The sequence below is a fragment of the Mytilus trossulus genome, chromosome 2, assembly GCF_036588685.1.
Source record: "Mytilus trossulus isolate FHL-02 chromosome 2, PNRI_Mtr1.1.1.hap1, whole genome shotgun sequence".
In the NCBI taxonomy this organism is placed as follows: domain Eukaryota; kingdom Metazoa; phylum Mollusca; class Bivalvia; order Mytilida; family Mytilidae; genus Mytilus; species Mytilus trossulus.
Genome location: NC_086374.1, coordinates 79,037,436 through 79,057,496, shown reverse-complemented (window position 1 = coordinate 79,057,496; position 20,061 = coordinate 79,037,436). Strand labels below are relative to the sequence as shown.

The following is a 20,061-nucleotide window of genomic DNA, read 5'->3' as shown; positions in this document are numbered from 1 at the left end:
TAACTATATTTGGTATGTGCATACCTTGCAAGGTCCTCATGCTCCTCAGACAGTTTTCATGTGACCTCGACCTCATTTCATGAATCAGTGAACAAGGTTCTGTTTTGGTGGTCAAGTCCATATCTCAGATACTATAAGCAATAGGTCTAGTATATTCGGTGTATGGAAGGACTGTAAGGTGTATATGTGCAACTGGCAGGTGTCATCTGACCTTGACCTCATTTTCATGGTTCAGTTGTTATAGTTAAGTTTTTGTGTTTGGGTCTGTTTTTCTTATTCTATATGCAATAGGTCTACTATATTTGGTGTATGGAATGATTGTAAGGTGTACATGTCTTGCTGGCAAGTGTCATCTGACCTTGACCTCATTTTCATGGTTCAGTGGTCAAAGTTAAGTTTTTTGTTTTGGTCTATTTTTCTAATACTTTATGCATTAGTGAACTATATTTGGTGTATGGAAATATTTTATGATCTATATGTCTGTTAAGCAGGTTTTATTTGAAGTTGACCTCATTTTCACGGTCCATTGCTAAGTGTTAAGTGTTTGTGTTTGGTCGGGTTTTTTTTAATTTATAAGCAATAAGTCAACTATATTTGTTGTATTGAAGAATTGTTAGCTGTACATGTCTGCCTGTTTGGTTCATCTGACCTTGACCTCATTTTTATGGTTCATTGATCAATGTTTCGTTTTCTTTGGTTAATGTTGAGTTTATGTGACAGTTGTAATAAAGCTTTATATTTAGGTCTATCAACATAATATTAATGATTATTAAAAAGGCGAGACATTTCAGCAGGTGCACTCTTGTTTGTTTATAAACTTTACTCATTTATTTTGTGTGTTTTAAAATAACATATTGCATCTGCAGGGGCACTATTTGTATCTCCCAGACACAATAATATCTCAAAGAAAGTCCTAAATTGACTTTGTTATAATACAATTTTTTCAGAGTGAAGTGTGAGGGTATTACTTTGTCTAGTCATATGTGTATAATAAATTGTATTTTATTTCTACATGCAAAAGTATTCTTACATATAAAATTTAGAGAATACTTTATAATACTGTTTTGTTTCTACATGTAAAAGTATATTTGCATATAAAATTAGAGACTATTTTATAATGCCATTTTGTTTCTTGTTTCTACATGTAAAAGTATATTTGCATGAAAAAATTAGAGAATATTTTATTGTAAATCAATAAAGATGCCATTTTTTGCCATTAGAATATAGCTGAGTTGGAGCAGACATTGACTAATGTTACCATGCATCACTGTTCTCAAATGACAATGAAAATACCAAAAGTTTGGCTTAGTTTTGAGAATGGAATTTTAAAGTAAGTTATTCAATATAAGATAAGTTATTGAAGTTTGAATCACAAAATATGGGTTACAAATCAGTTGTTAAATTTTCATTACTAAGCAACATTCCATTTTATAAGTGGGGGAAAATTTGGTTTATAGCTATTGTAGACATTGTACAGAAAGGGACAATAATTTTATATTGGCAAGACATATACTCATTGTTTATAGCTTTTGTACAGAAAGGGACAATATACAATTCTAACATGACGTCCTTCAAACGCTTTGAGTACACACCCGTGGTAAAATTTGAATATATTGCATGGGCTGTTCCGATCGTACTCCCACGTCATATGTTTTTTTATGAATGAGTTTCGCGACGTCATAAAACGATGACGTTAGAATATGAGCATTTTACGGGAAAATACACACTTTTAAATCCGAAAATCATCACAACATGGAAACGTAAACAAACGGTGCTAAAATGTGATAAGCCACATCTTTTGAAACATTTAAGACATATAAGTCAATTATCATTTAAATTAATCAAAAACTATCTATATATGTTATTTTAAATAGTTTAAGCATGTCACTAATTCAGTTTGCTCCGTTCTTTTACGCCAATTTGATAGTGCGTTCATTTATGGGAATGGAACATATTTGCCTACACCTAGAGCGCTTCGATCCAAAAGAATTGCCGTATTAGACCTATTAGAATCGAAATAATTCATGGGGGCTTGAATATATCTAGATTTTACCATGGGTTGTCCCTTTATGCCGATATTTTACCCCTCGCTATCGCTCAGGGTAAAATATTTGTCATAAAGGGCCAACCCGTGGTAAAATCACGATATATTCAAGCCCCCATGAATTATTTCTTAATTATGGCCCTTTAAAAAGGTGAATATCCAAAATTGTCAACACGAGAAGGTTATTTCAATGAGGGCACAGCCCGAAGTAAAATACCTTTTAAGGGTTGACATTTTTAGATATTCATCGATTCTAAGGGGCCACAATTGTTTTATTATACCGAATTAACAGTGGAAGGGTCTTTTGAACACTATTTTTACATAACAAACACAAGCTGACGTTTGAAAATAGCCCAGGAAAATACATTTGTCATGTTTGTGTTCTAGAATTTCTCAAATGTACAATTAACAAAGGTTATTCACTGCTGGTGTAAATTTTAAGGGTTATTCGTTCTCCCTTGCAATTAATTGAAAATAAACCGAATTATTCCATGTCACGTGATAAGTTGTTATCCAATAAAATTGTTTGTTATATATGTAAGGTATAATAATAATTGTTGTTTTTATTGGCAAGACATATACTCATTGTTTCATTCAAATGCAAGAGAATTAAGATGTTTTATTATACCTTACATATTCTATTGGATAACAACTTATCACGTGACATGGAATAATTCGGTTAATTTTCATTTAATTGCAAGGGAGAACGAATAACCCTTAAAATTTACACCAGCGGTGAATAACCCTATTATTCATCAGGGAATAACCTTTTTAGTGTCTAGATTTGCACTCGAGTTACCTCCCATGAAAATGACGTCACAGACATAAACATAAGAGTTTTTACCCCAATTTCACGGTCCAACATAGAAAGTGCATGCAGGTGGGGCAATAGTGTACTGTGGACAGATTTTTGTGGATTCTTAATTCTTCTTTTTACATATTTTTGTGATAGGGAAAGAAATGAAGGAAGAAATATAATGGAGTGGACATTATTGAGAAAATGTGCTATAAACAATGGTATCTATGATGATAGTGATGTAAGTGATTTTACTGTAGATAGAAATAACACTGTAATGGGGTAGATAGCTGGATGTAAAATGTTTATTTTAATTTCCTAATGGAAAACACCTCGCTGGCAATTTCACACCAATTCAAGTGACTGTGCTTGATGAGGTACTGCAGGCAATTGTGTTTGGAATATTAAGAGATGTATGATTGTTGCTGGTTTTATGAATTATAAAAATCTTGGTAGATCTGTAAAAAAAAAATGTTTGTAAAATGTCTACAAAACAAGTTTGGCTGTTTCATAAATACCTATTTGAATTATATTTTTTTTTATCCATTAAAAAGGGGAATTTTCCTGTTTCCTATCAATAACTCAAATGTGATTTGAGCATTTTTCATTAAATTTTGATGACGGGTGTATATTTATTAAAAAAGCCTCCCTTTATTTATATTCTTTTATTAATTTCTGATATGACATTGAGCAGTTATAATAGAACTTTATTCTTTAAAAAACAATGGGCTTGTTATGAGCTCATCTCTTTATTTCATATAATTATACCCCCGCTTTAAAAAAGGGGGGTATACTGTTTTACCTCTGTCTGTCCTTCCGTCAGTCCGTCCGTCCCATTAATATTTTTCGTCACATTTTTTCTCAGGAACTACAATACAAGGATTTCTGAAATTTGTTTTCAGGGTTTATCTAAGTCAGCTATACTGTGTGATGCGTTTTCAGATTGATCACTTGACAACTTCCTGTTTACCGAACACTTGTATGATTTTACACATCATAGCCAAGTTGAAAATTTTCGTCACATTTTTCTCAGGAACTACAATACAAGGATTTATGAAATTTGGTTTCAGGATTTATATAAGTCAGCTATACCGTGTGATGGGTTTTCAGATTCATCACTTGACAACTTCCTGGTTACCGAACACTTACATATTTTTACACTATTAATATTATCCACTTGCAGGCAGGGGTATCATCAGTGAGCAGTAGGTCGCAGTTTCACTTGTTTTTCATGTAATAATTTGTTCAATTATGCTATTACTTACAGATAAGGCTTGCTGTAGATTTTCTGAATGATTTAGGTACAGTACAGCATTTTGACACAGAATTTCTACGTGATCGAGTTGTTATTAACCCACAGTGGATTGTAGATGTTATGGCAAAGGTTGTGTCTGTAAATGAGAAAGCAATAAAGGTATTTTTTATATACTCTGACAGCAAAACCTTGCAGAAATAGTATCTTCATTTCATAAATGATATTTTAAAATGGGAATTTGATATAAAGAACATACAATTTGTATGGTGCTAAAGATATTTTATATGGGAATTTGATATTAAGAACATACAATTTGTATGGCGCTAAAGATATTTTATATGGGAATTTGATATAAAGAACATACAATTTGTATGGTGCTAAAGATATTTTATATGGGAATTTGATATAAAGAACATACAATTTGTGTGGTGCTAAAGATATTTTATATGGGAATTTGATATAAAGAACATACAATTTGTGTGGTGCTAAAGATATTTTATATGGGAATTTGATATAAAGAACATACAATTTGTGTGGTGCTAAAGATATTTTATATGGGAATTTGATATAAAGAACATACAATTTGTGTGGTGCTAAAGATATTTTATATGGGAATTTGATATGAATACCATACAATTTGTGTGGTGCTAAAGATATTTTATATGGGAATTTGATATAAAGAACATACAATTTGTATGGTGCTAAAGATATTTTAAATGGGAATTTGATATAAAGAACATACAATTTGTGTGGTGCTAAAGATATTTTATATGGGAATTTGATATGAATACCATACAATTTGTGTGGTGCTAAAGATATTTTATATGGGAATTTGATATAAAGAACATACAATTTGTGTGGTGCTAAAGATATTTTATATGGGAATTTGATATAAAGAACATACAATTTGTATGGCGCTAAAGATATTTCATATGGGAATTTGATATAAAGAACATACAATTTGTATGGTGCTAAAGATATTTTATATGGGAATTTGATATAAAGAACATACAATTTGTATGGCGCTAAAGATATTTTTACTGTGAACAGATTTGTTTTTGTGGCTTTGTAAATCAAAACATGTAAGGGGTAGAGTTCACAAAATTCTGAAACATTGAAAAAAAGAAAATGCTTGCCATTTTTAAAAGTTCACCTTTGATGTTTATATGAAAAAAGGAAGATTTGGTAAAAAGTAAAATAACAAAATTACCAAACTCAAAGTAAAACACAATGTCCTTAACAAATGGCAATATCATAAGCTCAAAAGAATGGAAAACATCTGTCATACTCCTGTCTTAGTATAAATGCCAGAGAGACAACATTCCACCAGACACCAATATGACATCAAAGTTAACAACTATAGGTCACTACAGCCTTCAACAAATGAGAAAACCCATACTGCATAGTCAGCTATAAAAGGTTACCAAATGACAAAATTTTATTCAATTTTAACAAGAAAACTAGCAGCCTAATTTTGATTCAGTTGATTCATTTCTTTATTTTTGTAGGAGAATCTTGGAAGGTTTTACCACAGTTATATTCCAGAAATCTGGAAGGACTATGACAAAAGTCTTCATCAGTGGATGCTGAAACTAACTGAGACGTTTGATCTGACATTTCCATTACCTGAGGAAAATGAAAAGTATAACATAGTTCCATGTTTATTGCCAGAAACAAAACCTCTCAATGTATGTATACTTTATATAAACATCTTCTGTTCCATTATACCAAATAGATAAGATTGTAGTTTGAAATCATCTCTTCTATTTGATCAACTGGTAACACAGTTAAACATGAGGCAGGCTCCTTAAAAAAATATATACTAGTTCAGCAAGAAATGGACCACACACAGAAACATAAAGGAACAAAAATAAAAAACATACATACAAGACTAACACAGGATAAAGGTTACTGACTTGGGACAGACGCAAAAATGTGGCAGGGTTAAACATGTATTGTGATATCTCAACCCTCCCCTATACCTCTAGCCAATTTGGAATTAAAAAAGGACACAGCAATACACTCAATAAAACTGAGTTCAAAAGAGTCTGATGTTAGATAAGGTAATGGAAGACGCTTAGAAAAATGACATTAATGAACATAATCATATAATACTTACCTTTTTTTATGGCAACCAAAAGCATAATCCAGTTTAGAGTCACAGTTCCAACAAACTTTTAAAACTTTTGTTTTTGTCATGAAAAAGGTGTAAGGGGTATTATTTTATTTTATATTTACTAGTTGCCTTGGCCATATCTGAGTGAAGAAGAAGAAATTAGAGAGAAGACAATTTTGTACAAGTTTGCATATCTTCCTAGCGGTTTGTTCAATAGAGCACAGGTACATAAACATACAATTATTACCAATCTAGTTTTGAAAATTGAAAATTTTATTATGAATTTTGATTTTGTCACCTGAGATTTTTCAAACATCGAAAATGACATTCATTTTGGTAGTGTTTTTTTCAAAAATCAAATATCCATGAAAATGAGTCCCTATGAAAAATAAATGAATCCACTGTCCATTAAGGTTCCGCTAAAGTCAAAATATAGGACATGATGTATTTTGTCAGTTGATGGCCAACAAGTGAAGAAGTCATTAAATGTTTCACGGTCACCTATAGTTGTTAATGTTTGTGTCATTTTGGTCTTTTTGGGGATAGTTGTCTCATTGGCAATCATACCACATCTTCTTTTTTATATTCAATGAGTATGTTAGTTGAAAGATTTAAACAATTACAAGGGTTAAATTTTCAGGCTAGATTGTTCAGTCAAGGATTTACTGACCATGATTTACTACAGTTTTTATGGAAGAAAGGATCCATATTAAAGAAAAATCAGCACTATGCCTTGGTCAGACAGTTGAAGTAAGTATTATCAATCAGTTAGAATTATCAAATCACCAAAGTCATGTATATATTTAAGGAACTACAGTAAAACCTTGTTGTGTTGAACTCGGTTGTGTCAAAAAGTTGGATAAGTAAATTCTGGTAAGATTCTCGGTTGTTTAAAGCATGTCTAACTCTTATGTGTTGAACTGGTTTGATTCCAAATTTTCGTTTACTCAGTTTTCTTCCTAGTCTCTTTGAAGAAAAATTGACATAGATTAACCCTGATTTGTCAAAGTTTAAAGTTCAAGAAAATTTGGCAGCAACCTTAACTTTTTTATGCCCCATCTAGTGGTATTATGTATTCGGACTGTGCGTGTGTGTTGTCTGTCTATTTTTGATATAATCTTTCTAATTTTAATGCCAAATTAGAGTTTTACCCAAATTTCACAGTCCACTGAACATAGCAAAATGATCGTGTGAGTGGGGCTCCTGTGAAGTATGGACACATTCTTGTTAAGTTGTAAATACTGATTAAGATATAAAAACTATTAGTTTATTGTACTTCTAAACAAGCCACATGAATGAATTCCAGCTAAATAACATCCAAATCAATAGTCCAGAAATGGTTGTATTTACCAGCATGACCTTAACTGAAAGGTCATTAACCTAAATGGTGAATTTGAAGTTCAAGTCAAAAGCATTTTTTTACATACATAATATTGGTCAATTTCATAGTGATCAGGTTTCTTAATCAACATTAAACACCAATTTCTTTTTTTTTCCTTTTTTTTTCTGGTAATGAAACTGCTATAGTATAATAATCCTGAGGGCCCTCCTAATTACTATATTACTGCCTCTCTGCGATATTATAGAGAATGATTGCTGATAACTATAAACCTTTTCACACCTACTGATCAAGTTAGTTTGTGTTTCAGTGATTATGAAATGATAGTATCAGTGCAGGGACCAAGACCTAAAAATGTACTGGACCTGATCCATGAGACATTAACTACCCTGATATCAGAGGCCTTCGATGGAGTGCACTATGACTACTTCATACAATGCCCAGATTGTGTTGAAAAAGAGGTACATTTTGTAATAAAGATAAAACATATGCTGATGTTCACATGATGAAATCATAATCTTTCAGTCAGTTTTATTGAAGTCTTGAGCTGGCATGTCAGTTAACTGCTAGTAGTCTGTTGTTATTTATGTATTATTGTCATTTTGTTTATTTACTTTGATTTCATCTTCTGACATCATACTCAGACTTCTCTTGAACTGAATTTTAATGTGCGTATTGTTATGAGTTTACTTTCCTACATTGGCTAGAGGTATAAGCAGAGGGTTGAGATCTCACATGTTTAACCACGCCACATTTTTGCGCCTGTCCCAAGTCAGGAGCCTCTGTCCTTTGTTAGACTTGTATTATTTTAATTTTGGTTTTTTTTGTACAATTTGGAAATTAGTATGGCGTTCATTATCACTGAACTAGTATATATTTGTTTAGGGGCCAGCTGAAGACGCCTCCGGGTGCGGGAATTTCTCGCTACATTGAAGACCTGTTGGTGACCTTCTGCTGTTGTTTTTTTCTTTGGTCGGGTTGTTGTCTTTTTGACACATTCCCCATTTTGATTCTCAATTTTATATACATGTATTAAGTGTATAGCAATGTAATATGCCTTGTCAAATGTAACAGAAAGTTTAGCAATATTCTTTGGTATCACACTAGCGTAATGAAAATGTAATTGTTTGCTGTCATTAAACATGTGATCTTGTCTATTTTTTTAATTAGTCTCTTACTCTCAGTGAAGTGGTTTCGACTTTTATTTACCGGTAGTTGGTGAGTTAATTGGCCCCAGTTTACACATCAATAACCTCTTAAAAAAAATGTTTTTCATCCTATATTATTTTAGCATCACTGATGCTGGGATATGCAGTTTTGCTGTCATTCTGCGTATAGTAATTCATGATGGTAGGGTTGTTTTTTTGAAAGAATCATACATTGAACAATCAATAATATTGAATTTCTATTTTTTGCTAAGGGGAATAGATATGGAGTTCAATTATTTTGAGGCAAAATTACTGAAATCAAGGGAGACAATAGCTTCCAAGGTCTTTAATTAAACTGCTTTTAAAAATGTCTGTACAAAGTCAAGAATATGTCATTTGTTTTCTATTTGTTTTTGGTTGGATGATAGTCAAACTTTTGATTTTGGCAGTTTTTATGTACTCCCTCTTTTTGAATTTACATAGCAATAGAGTTTGGTATTTTTGTTATAATTCTTCATGGTCTGAACAATATTTATTTCTGATTTTAGATCCATGATATGTTCTACAATCTATAATCATTGATGCATATTGCAGAGAATAACAAGGCCTCACACTAAAAGTAGGCCACTCTGCCCTGTATATTGTGCCCCTTTGAAGTGATTAATTTGTTGATCGTAGTTTAGATCCCAATTACTCAGTTAGGTATTCAATTCCATTATCCATTTTCGTATAAAAGTAAGGACAGTTTGAGTGCCATTTTAATAGTAGTAGGTAGGGCTGTCTTGGTCCCTATTTTGAGGGCTTTAGTTCATTGTTTAAGATTATGCAGAAACTTTAATTGACTATTTTTTAGTACTTCATGAGATAATTATCTGTTGTACATCCTTTTCCTATTTTGAATATAGTTTTTTTATTTGAAATATATTTCAATGACACAAGTTCAACAAACAGTACTGTAACAGAAAATGAAAAAACAAGAGGAATAATTTATGAGGATTTGAAAATTGAGAAACTTAAATTGACTTGAAACAAAAGTTAAAGAAAAAATACTGGAAACAGAATTATATATGTCTGTTTTCATCTGTAAACAATGTATTAAAGTTATGTTTATTTCAGGGAACCAAAGAACCTTTTCTGTTTAAAGCAGAGTTGATAAGCAGGGCTTATAGTGTTAATGCTCCGTTCCTGCAGTGTACTAAGTTCTTTCATACAGTATCCATAGGAGAATTGCTCAGTAAGTAGATACAATTTGATTAGGATATGGACTACACTGGTCAACATAAATTCCTTCAACACAGTTTTACTGTTATACATGTTTCAATATTTACACCAATTTGATGAAAAATGTCTAAGCAAGAAATTCCATGAATATTTGATTTCAGCATTTTACAAAAGTTTACATACAAGCCTATATAAAATTTCATCTTCATCGCAACTTTTAAGACTCAAGACTTTTTGTCAAACAGCAAAATCATTTAAATTTTTACGTCCAAAGTGAAACTATTTCTGTGGATCTTTAGGCCATAGGCTGTTCTATATTTGTAGAATTTTAAAAATAGCCTAAGTAAATGTTTGTTTACAGGAATAATGCCAGACAATAAAGAGACAGAGTTTGATGCTCAGATGCAGGAGAGTATCAGCACTTTAGAAGAAATCAGTAGAAATATAGCACAAGATGTTGCCATTTTGTATTGTAATGGTGATTTGCCATCATTGCCATTTCATTCTAGTACCACAGCAGAGAATGCTGCTGGAATGGCTGTTGATCCCAGAAATATTCATGAAGACTTAAAAAAGACTGGTTATAAGTGGTGAGCGTATTCTAAATTATTTGGCAGAAAAGAAGTATTTAGGGAAATGTGTTTGCTCTCACATATCATTTTTTTTTGCTGTTGAATACGTTTTGCTATGTTCTTAAAAACTTAAAGGTCTGGATAGGGCTGTAGACTAGAGAATGTTGTAAATAGGAATTGAGAATAAAGAAAAATGGCCTATAAAACACAGGAATGAATCCCCCAATTGGGACTCCTATACTTTAAAACAAGCCATAATTAAACTTTGTTCAAAAGTTCCTAATCTGAATGCTAATAATAAATTAAGTATATCAGAAACCATTTCTTTATTTCACACATATGTACATTATTGGTAATTTAATTGACAATCAAACTTGACTTTTGATGAGTTAAAAAATCATTTTATTTTAATCAATGAAACAAAAGGTATCTAAAGCAAGGATCCTGATTTTTTTTTTAGACAATTTCAGTCATTTTGAATTTGAGATAACTTAAAAGTTGGTGCCATTTAGATTTTTTTTTGGTCAAAACTAGATTCATAGCACCAACCAACTCGTTTTGACTGTTTCATTGCATTTACTTGATAAATTTTCAGCTGGTTCCCTGAGGATATTGACAACATATCAGACATGGAAATGACTATGGCTCTTAAAAATTCAAAGGTGAATATCTATTCTTCTGTACAATCTTTAAGAGAGACATATTTTAGATTTATGTATTTTTCATAAAAATAAAAGTATTGTTTGTTTACCTATATTGCTGATTAATGCAAGTGAAATTAGTATCAACTCATCTCAAATAAGTCAAACATTCAAACAAGTGAAATCAGTATCAACTCATCTCAAATAAGTCAAACATTCAAACAAGTGAAATCAGTATAAACTCATCTCAAATAAGTCAAACATTCAAACAAGTGAAATCAGTATCAACTCATCTCAAATAAGTCAAACATTCAAACAAGTGAAATCAGTATCAACTCATCTCAAACAAGTCAAACATTCAAACAAGCGAAATCAGTATCAACTCATCTCAAACAAGTCAAACATTCAAACAAGTGAAATCAGTATCAACTCATCTCAAATAAGTCAAACATTCAAACAAGCGAAATCAGTATCAACTCATCTCAAATAAGTCAAACATTCAAACAAGTGAAATCAGTATCAACTCATCTCAAATAAGTCAAACATTCAAACAAGTGAAATCAGTATCAACTCATCTCAAATAAGTCAAATATTCAAAAGTGAAATCAGTATCAACTCATCTCAAATAAGTCAAACATTCTGACAAGTGTAATCAGTATCAACTCATCTCAAATAAGTCAAACATTCAAACAAGTGAAATCAGTATCAACTCATCTCAAATAAGTCAAACATTCCGACAAGTGTAATCAGTATCAACTCATCTCAAATAAGTCAAACATTCAAACAAGTGGAATCAGTATCAACTCATCTCAAATAAGTCAAACATTCAAACAAGTGAAATCAGTATCAACTCATCTCAAATAAGTCAAACATTCAAACAAGTGAAATCAGTATCAACTCATCTCAAATAAGTCAAACATTCAAACAAGTGAAATCAGTATCAACTCATCTCAAATAAGTCAAACATTCAAACAAGTGAAATCAGTATCAACTCATCTCAAATAAGTCAAACATTCAAACACAATAGGCATCAATATAAACCATACATGCAAAAAAAAAAATTTTGACACCAATGCATGTACTTGCAAAACCACTAAATGGAAATCTATTTCCAAATTGTGCCAAATTATGGCAAAAATCAGGTTTTAACAAAATCCACATTCATGACGTCTCAAATACTTCATTAATAAAATCTTCTTTAACTGTGTCAAGTGGATATTTTAACATACATTTTCCAGGTAAGTGAACCAACTTATTTAATATGATATTAAATTTATCACAATTTTAAGGTAGAAATGGAAAAAACCAAAACATAATGGTTGAACATATCTGAATAGGTTATGGTTCTTTGATGTTTGAGATTTAAGTATGAAGCTAAATTATTTTGTAACTGAAAGAAATGGGTTTTTTTTACAGGTATTGGTTGCATGCATGTCTGAACGCTTTGTCAATCAAGAGAAATGCCACAGATGGTTCCTATACGCTATAGAACAATTACACAAGCCTTTTGCCATCGCAGTGATCAATGAGTCCCTTGAATGGAAGCACACAGACATTGGATTTAAAATTGGTAACCCTGTAAGTAACTCCTTTACCTTTTAATGCCCCATTTATGGGCCTTATGTTTTCTGGTCTGTGCTTTTGTTCGTAGGTCACTTACAGTCAAGTCACAGTAAAAATATTAATTTTGTCTCATGTTTTACCAATATTGAAAAAGTGAGAAATAGGTATGCACTATTTTAGAAGTGTGTCACCTTATAATTAAAAAAAAAATGTTTAAACAGTCATATTTTCAAAGGTAAAATAATTTACAATGCACATTTGTAGAAAGATAGATATCTAAATAAAATGACATTTAAGGATTGCTTCAATAAAACGTCATTAAGAAGAAAAAACATTTTTTTCCAGAGATTTGCAATGATAAAGAATATGAAAAGGTATCCAGAGAAAATAAAGGACTTGATAGATATTATCAAAGGTCATATGGAAATAATAGAGAAGGTATGTAGGATTTGGTATACTGGAAATTCTCAAATTATTGCAAGGTTTTTATTACTGCTAAACGAAACAGAGTTGTAAACACAATAATTTTAAATCGCATTTTGAAACTTTTTACATAATTAAACAGGATTTTTCTCAAAATCGAAAAAAAAAAATTGCTTTTATGTCTTAAATGACAAAATCACAATAATAAATTCACACAATAATTTTTAATCATTTTGCTATATATGTATTACTTGATGATCATTCTTTCCTTTGAAACTTACATAAATTCATTACTGGACTAAATTGAATTGTTGCCTAATGAATAAGTTTCCTATACATTATGTACTGATAAACAGAAATAGATGAGCTTATTTGTATCACACGGATAAATACACACAGATTTCAGGTTTAAATCTTCTTCCTTTTCTCAGTCCATATTTTAAACTAGCATATGTGTTGTGGCACTTACACACATCTGGTTGGCTTTTTCTGTTTGGCAAGTGAGATTCATGTTGCTGCAAAGTGCACAACTATTAACAGTAGTAAAAAAACCTCATATGAAATAATATCAAAATTCTGATTATAAATTTTATAATAAACTTTATATATAAAGACTCAGGATAATTTAGAGCTTGACAGTCACATATGATAAAGACACCGGTCTAGTGTTGAAGACTATTTGTTTCCCTCTGGATGTCTGTTGTTTTTTTCTGTGGTTTAAATATAATCCCACATATCCTTTTGTTTATATTCAAAACAGCAGTATAAACATGTATATGATAATATTTGTTTCTTATTGAAAAATAATTTTAATCTTTTGATAATCTCTCATATCTGGTTTAAGATGAAACTGAAAACCCCTGAAGTATTTATAAGTTACTGTTGGGCAAACTCTCAGGAGGCGTGTTCAATTACAACAAAAGCTAAAGATGGATCCATTGGTTATGGTGATCCAAGAGTAATGAAGACACACCTAGAAAAGAATGGTATTAGGTGTTGGATGGACATAGAACAGATGGGAAAGGTAAATTAACAATGGGAAAAGACATTTAACATATGGGAAAGGTAAATTAACAGATGGGAAGGGTAAATTACCACTGGTGAAGGTAAATTAACAATAGTAATGATAGATTAACAATGGGAAAAGAAATTTAACAGATGGGAAGGGTACATTACCATTGGTGAAGGTAAATTAACAATGGGAAAGATAAATTAACAAATGGGAAAGATAAAATGACAGATGGAAAAGGAAAATTATCAATGTGAAGGTAAATAACAGATTGGAAAGGTAAATTAATGTATGGCAAAGCTAAATTAACTGTGGATAAGGTAAATTAACAGAAAGGAAGTAAATTATCAATGGGAAGGTAAATTTACAGATGGGAAAGGTAAATTAAGAGTGGGAAAAGTAAGTTAACAATGGAAAAGGTAAATTATTAGTGGGTAAGGTAAATTAACTATGGAAAAGGTAAATAATTAGTGGGAAAGGTAAATTAATAGTGGGTAAGGTAAATTAATAGTGGGAAAGGTAAATTAATAGTGGGAAAGGTAAAATTAATAGTGGGTAAGGTAAATTAATAGTGGGAAAGGTAAATTAACAATGGGAAAGGTAAATTAACTATGGGAAAGGTAAGTTAACAATGGGAAAGGTAACTTAATAGTGGGAAAGGTAAGTTAACAATGGAAAAGGTAAATTAATAGTGGGAAAGGTAAATTAACAATGGGAAAGGTAAATTAATAGTGGGAAAGGTAAGTTAACAATGGGAAATTAATAGTGGGAAAGGTAAATTAATAGTGGGTAAAGTAAATTGATAGTGGGGAAGGTAAATTAACAATGGGAAAGGTAAATTAATAGTGGGTAAGGTAAATTAATAGTGGGGAAGGTAAATTAATAGTGGGAAAGGTAAATTTATAGTGGGAAAGGTAAATTAATAGTGGGAAAGGTAAATTAATAGTGGGAAAGGTTAATTAATAGTGGGAAAAGTAAATTAATAGTGGGAAAGGTAAATCAACAATGGGAAAGGTAAATCGTCAAATATTGTAAGTCCTATCTTTTACTTTATTTAATTGTTCGTTCAAAACTAAACTGTATTACTGTCTATAATAAATTCACTTTGAGTAATTTTTAGGAAGACTATTTATAATCTTTCAGTTGACATCTATACTCTTAGATTTAAAAGACATAAAAATCCAGTCTCAATATTGTATGTTTTTATTTAAAACACTTGCTACTTTTCCAAGTATCAGTATTGTTAAATAATTCATAAATTATTGTGTGCATTTATTATTGCAATTTTGTCATTTTAGACTAAAATGCGATTTTTATTTTTGCAATATTGAGAAAAGCCTGATTCAAATAAAAAGAGTTCAAATTATTGCGATTATAACCCTGTTGCTATATTCGCAATAATAAAAACATCGCAATCATTTCTGAATTGACAGTAAATTGGTGTTACAGTGTTGTTTAATATTTTTTGGTTTTTATATTTCAAAGTACGGACTGTATCAAGACATTACTGTGGGACTTCAGAATTCCAGGGTATTGGTGATTTGTGTGTCCGATGAGGTAAGTACATAATTCGCTGTTTTAGAATCAAAAGCGTACACCAAAACGATGTGATTGGTTTAAAACGAATAAACAATAGAAATTCGACCAATGACATAACGTTATTTTCATTTTGGTGTACAAACAATGAGATTACCAATAGTCCTCTAGATTCTAAAAAGGCTAATTATCACCTTATATCTGTTCAAGTTCTGATTGCCTAACACTCAGTCAGTGTTGTAATCATGACAAAAAAAAGACTTGTTCAAGTTTGATTTATGTTCAAAATGTATAATGGTGTATAAATATAACATTTGTTTCCTGTTCTGGTACTTCAAAGAATAATTTTGTTGAAATGCGCAAGAAATTAATGGGAGTTAACTTCCTAATTTGCTATCATTTTTGTATGACCACAAAAAAAAATTGCGGCTGTATATTGGTATCACAGAGTTGTCTGAAGACATTTGGTTTCTTGACAATAACTTTAGTATTAGTTGATGGATCTCTATGAAATTTAAACATAAGGTTTGAAACCACGAAAGAAAGGTTGGGATTGATTTAGGGGGTTATGGTCCCAACAGTTTTAGGGGCCAAAAAAAGGTGCCCAAATAAGCACTTTTCTAATTTCCAGACAATAACTGGTAAAACAGTGTATGGATCTCTCTGATATTGTACCACAAGTTTCCATACCACAAAGGGATGGTTAGGATTGGCTTTGGGGGGTTAAAACTGTTTAAGAATTAGGTTACACATAGCAAATTTAAAGAGCTTTGACAATTGTCACATGGAAGCTTAATCTGCATGATGATTTTTTGTATATTGTAATTTTGGTTAATGTGCTCTTGACAAATATATTCAATTTACACCAAAATTACTTAAGAATGCCCTCATAACCAAAAATGAATATATAGTGGGACATATTATATGCATGATTTGGTTTTAAAAATATGTTTTTGTATTTATAAGATATTTAAAGATGGTAATTTACCTAAGCATTATTGTGAGGTAATTGACCAATATAAAAGGGTAGGAATGTCCTTTACCATCAGGCTTCAAAGGGTCATTTTAAGCTATCGATAGTTTCAAATTGGTTAAAATTTTACTGTGATTCATCAAAATATCACTATCATGATTCGTTAGAAGTCTCAAATAATTGTTGTGGTAAAAAATTTAATGTGATTCGTCAACATCTATTGATTTTTGTATCGTCCAAAAGAAATTGTACCTATTGTCATACACAAAAAATTACTGTTAACTACATTTACCGTTGTTTGTCATGAGGTACCCCCATTATGACCCTCATATAAAGCATCCTTTGAAAGAGTCTGAACTGAGACAAATGAAAACATGCATGATAATTTCAATTAAAATTTAGCAGAAGACAAATGAAAACATGCATGATAAATTCAATAAAATTTAGCAGAAGACAAATAAAAACATGCATGATAAATTTGAAAAAAAAATTGTTCAAGATACTAAGATAATAAAAAATCACAATTTGAAGAAAAAACACTGCTAAAAAGAAAAACTATGAAAAAATCCTACAAAACACTTTCCAGAAAACTCAAAGCTGAGTAACTCAATGAGAAAGCTTCATGGTTACAATAATGAGTAACTGTAACTTACATTTCATACTTTACCTATTGGCATTATAAAATAAACCACTATAATTGTCTATAAACACCTTTTCATCCCAAAATGTAATCATTGCCAGTTATAGCTGCACAACAGTAGCTTGTAGTGTTGTTGTGATATTTATTGAAATTTTTTCCAACATATGGTTGGAAATTGTCAGGAAATATCATTTATATGACAATAAGAGCTATGGTTCGACAGCTATATTGGTGTGAACCTAGGCTGTGTGTTGAAGACTGTACCTTGACCTATGAATGGTTTACTTTTATAAATTGTGACTTTGAAGGAGAGTTGTCTCATTGGCACTCAAACCAAATCTTCCTATATCTAAGTACATGTATATGCGATATTGAAATGTGTGGTTATATACTTTTAGTATTTGGAATCTGACGCTTGTATGATGGAAGCTAGATTTGGTGTGCATAATTTGTATTTGCCAATAGTTGTTTGTATAGTAGGCACAGGGAAGCTCTGGAAGGAATCAGAGGTTTGTATATTAAATTTTTTGATTTTTTTTTAACACGTTTTGAAAGAATGGCATTTCTCAACTGAATACTTTTGTCAAAGTGTTTAAATTGATTTACCCATTTATTGGTCCATGTCTGGATAAAATTAATTCTATTCTTCCAAAAAGTAGCAGCGGAGATGGTATATTCAACAACATAACATTTATCTTAAGTTGAAAAAAAATAAAGACAAAAATTAAAAGCATGTATTTAGTTTGAGAATTAAGTGGAATATCTATTTTAATTTGAATCAGGAGGAGCAATATTAATATAAATGTATTTTATTAAATGGAGGATTAAACTAAACCTTTCAAGCATAAATATACAAGTCAACAAAAGAAAGGATACAAGACTTTTTTTAAGTTTTCCGTTTATAGGACCAATATTGAAGGTAGTAATACTTAATCATTATGAAAATATAAATTCGTTTAAAAAAAAAAAAAAATTCCTTTCGAGACGTTTTTTTGGCAATTTTTTTTTTACCAAATTTACATAAAACGACAATAAAACGGAATTTCCACTTAATGATGCCAACCTCTCATTTATAGGTAAAGACAATGTTTGTCATCAATTTGTTTTTAAAAATCATACAGTTTCTTTGTTTATTTGTTAAGCAAAGTTCGGCCCCATGAGAAATCGTTAAAATGTATACATTATCAACTTATTTACCATAGACAGTATGTGTAAAGTGATATTCAAAAAGCGGTAACAATCTTAAAATTAATCGGAAAGGTTTGAAATTTACTGTGTGTTTTTTTCATATATAAAGCATTAATTTGAGACGAAAATAATAAATTTAAAAAACACTTCTTTTTTTTTCCAAAAAATTGAAATAAACAATATTTCAACCCATTTGTTACAACATTAACATAACTTGATTAGCATATTGAATATTTTTAAACAAATTTGAAATTTTCTTCAGTACTGTGAAAATTATGTGTCGATTTTTTATTCAACCTTCCGAAAAACTAGTGTGCACCCTATAATTATTTACACAGAATTTAGATAATTTCGGACAAGTTTTGATTTTCATTATCACATGCGCATACATTGCATATGAAATATTTTTAAAATAGTGTATCTCATTTTGTTGTATATTTAATACTTTTGGATAAATTTTATTTCAAAGTCGTGTATCGTTTCTTTTGTTGACTAGTATATATAAATGTATTATTTCATATTTTGCAAGATGATATTACTCATTTAAGTTAAAATTTTCAGAAATTAATCATTGTTTGCTCCTTCTTTTAAATAGTTTGTTGTATTAATACTAAGTAGAAACAACTACAACGAATTTAGTAAAAATAATTGTTGTAATTTATAAACTCAAAATATATTTTATTTTAGGTGAGTCTAATGATAAAGAAGCAGCCAGAATTAGCAACTGTTATCAAAATGCAGAAAAAGACTCCTGATGTATATGACGAAGTCTTGACAGCTGTAAAAAATTACCTACTACAACCTGAGACAGATAGACAGAAAAAAGTCAGAGAAAAGCTGGAGAAAGCAAAAACAAAACTAAAGAAGAAGGGAAACTTGGTGGAAAAATTAAAGCAACAAGGAGATACAAATTTGTCCTTTCAGGTGTGTCTATTTATATATGAATTATGTTTATCTCTTCTCATATTTCTTGCTTCAGTGCTGGTTATAGCCCACTTGACTGAAACTAGTTATTGAGATACCCCACAAGGGTTACTGGGGAAACAAAATATGGTCACTTGGTCTTCTTTTGAATGGTAGGGAAAAGCTTGCCAAAGTGTGGTGTCCGTTTGGCTGTGAGGGATATATTAAGTTTGCGACCACATTCAGTTAGAATGGGGACGTTAAATCTGATGCCTTGTGTAAAGAGAGTGCCACGCTCTTTGCATGTTAACATGTTCTCGTCCTGAACATGCATGGAATATGTGCCACTAGACGTAAAGCAACAAACAATCAATCAAAAAGTTATTGAAATATTACCATCACTTGATGTTCCTTATCTGATGTTGTTCTGTTCTGTTATACAATTTAACATTTATGAAAATCTTCTCTATCACATAATTTATGTTCATTATTTCATTATAAAAATGTGTGTTTTTTCTTGTAGGAAGAGGTAGAACTTATACAGAGAAAGTTCATGAGATATGTAACAAAGTTATCAATGATGGAAGACACGTACATTCCAAGACTATTGGTTGTTGATTTACATGACAAAAAACATTGTGAGAATATTACTCAAAATATTGGTTGTCCTATCCATCATTTAAACTGAGTAGTT

The 20,061-nt window shown here is 30.8% G+C and overlaps 1 protein-coding gene across 1 annotated transcript in view; it reads left to right on the top strand.

Annotated features, from left to right (window-relative positions):
* The window catches only part of LOC134706013 (uncharacterized), a 118,507-nt gene that overhangs the window by 78,509 nt on the left and 19,937 nt on the right, over nucleotides 1–20,061 (top strand). The window contains exons 50-66 of the mRNA XM_063564726.1: nucleotides 1,221–1,330; nucleotides 2,997–3,081; nucleotides 4,108–4,254; nucleotides 5,604–5,783; nucleotides 6,337–6,435; nucleotides 6,852–6,961; nucleotides 7,861–8,011; nucleotides 9,815–9,932; nucleotides 10,281–10,509; nucleotides 11,087–11,153; nucleotides 12,549–12,710; nucleotides 13,041–13,133; nucleotides 13,963–14,142; nucleotides 15,613–15,684; nucleotides 17,675–17,785; nucleotides 19,152–19,388; nucleotides 19,891–20,005. Of these exons, the coding sequence (XP_063420796.1) occupies nucleotides 1,221–1,330; nucleotides 2,997–3,081; nucleotides 4,108–4,254; nucleotides 5,604–5,783; nucleotides 6,337–6,435; nucleotides 6,852–6,961; nucleotides 7,861–8,011; nucleotides 9,815–9,932; nucleotides 10,281–10,509; nucleotides 11,087–11,153; nucleotides 12,549–12,710; nucleotides 13,041–13,133; nucleotides 13,963–14,142; nucleotides 15,613–15,684; nucleotides 17,675–17,785; nucleotides 19,152–19,388; nucleotides 19,891–20,005 (2,266 nt within the window). The remainder of the gene's footprint in view (nucleotides 1–1,220; nucleotides 1,331–2,996; nucleotides 3,082–4,107; nucleotides 4,255–5,603; nucleotides 5,784–6,336; nucleotides 6,436–6,851; nucleotides 6,962–7,860; nucleotides 8,012–9,814; nucleotides 9,933–10,280; nucleotides 10,510–11,086; nucleotides 11,154–12,548; nucleotides 12,711–13,040; nucleotides 13,134–13,962; nucleotides 14,143–15,612; nucleotides 15,685–17,674; nucleotides 17,786–19,151; nucleotides 19,389–19,890; nucleotides 20,006–20,061) is intronic.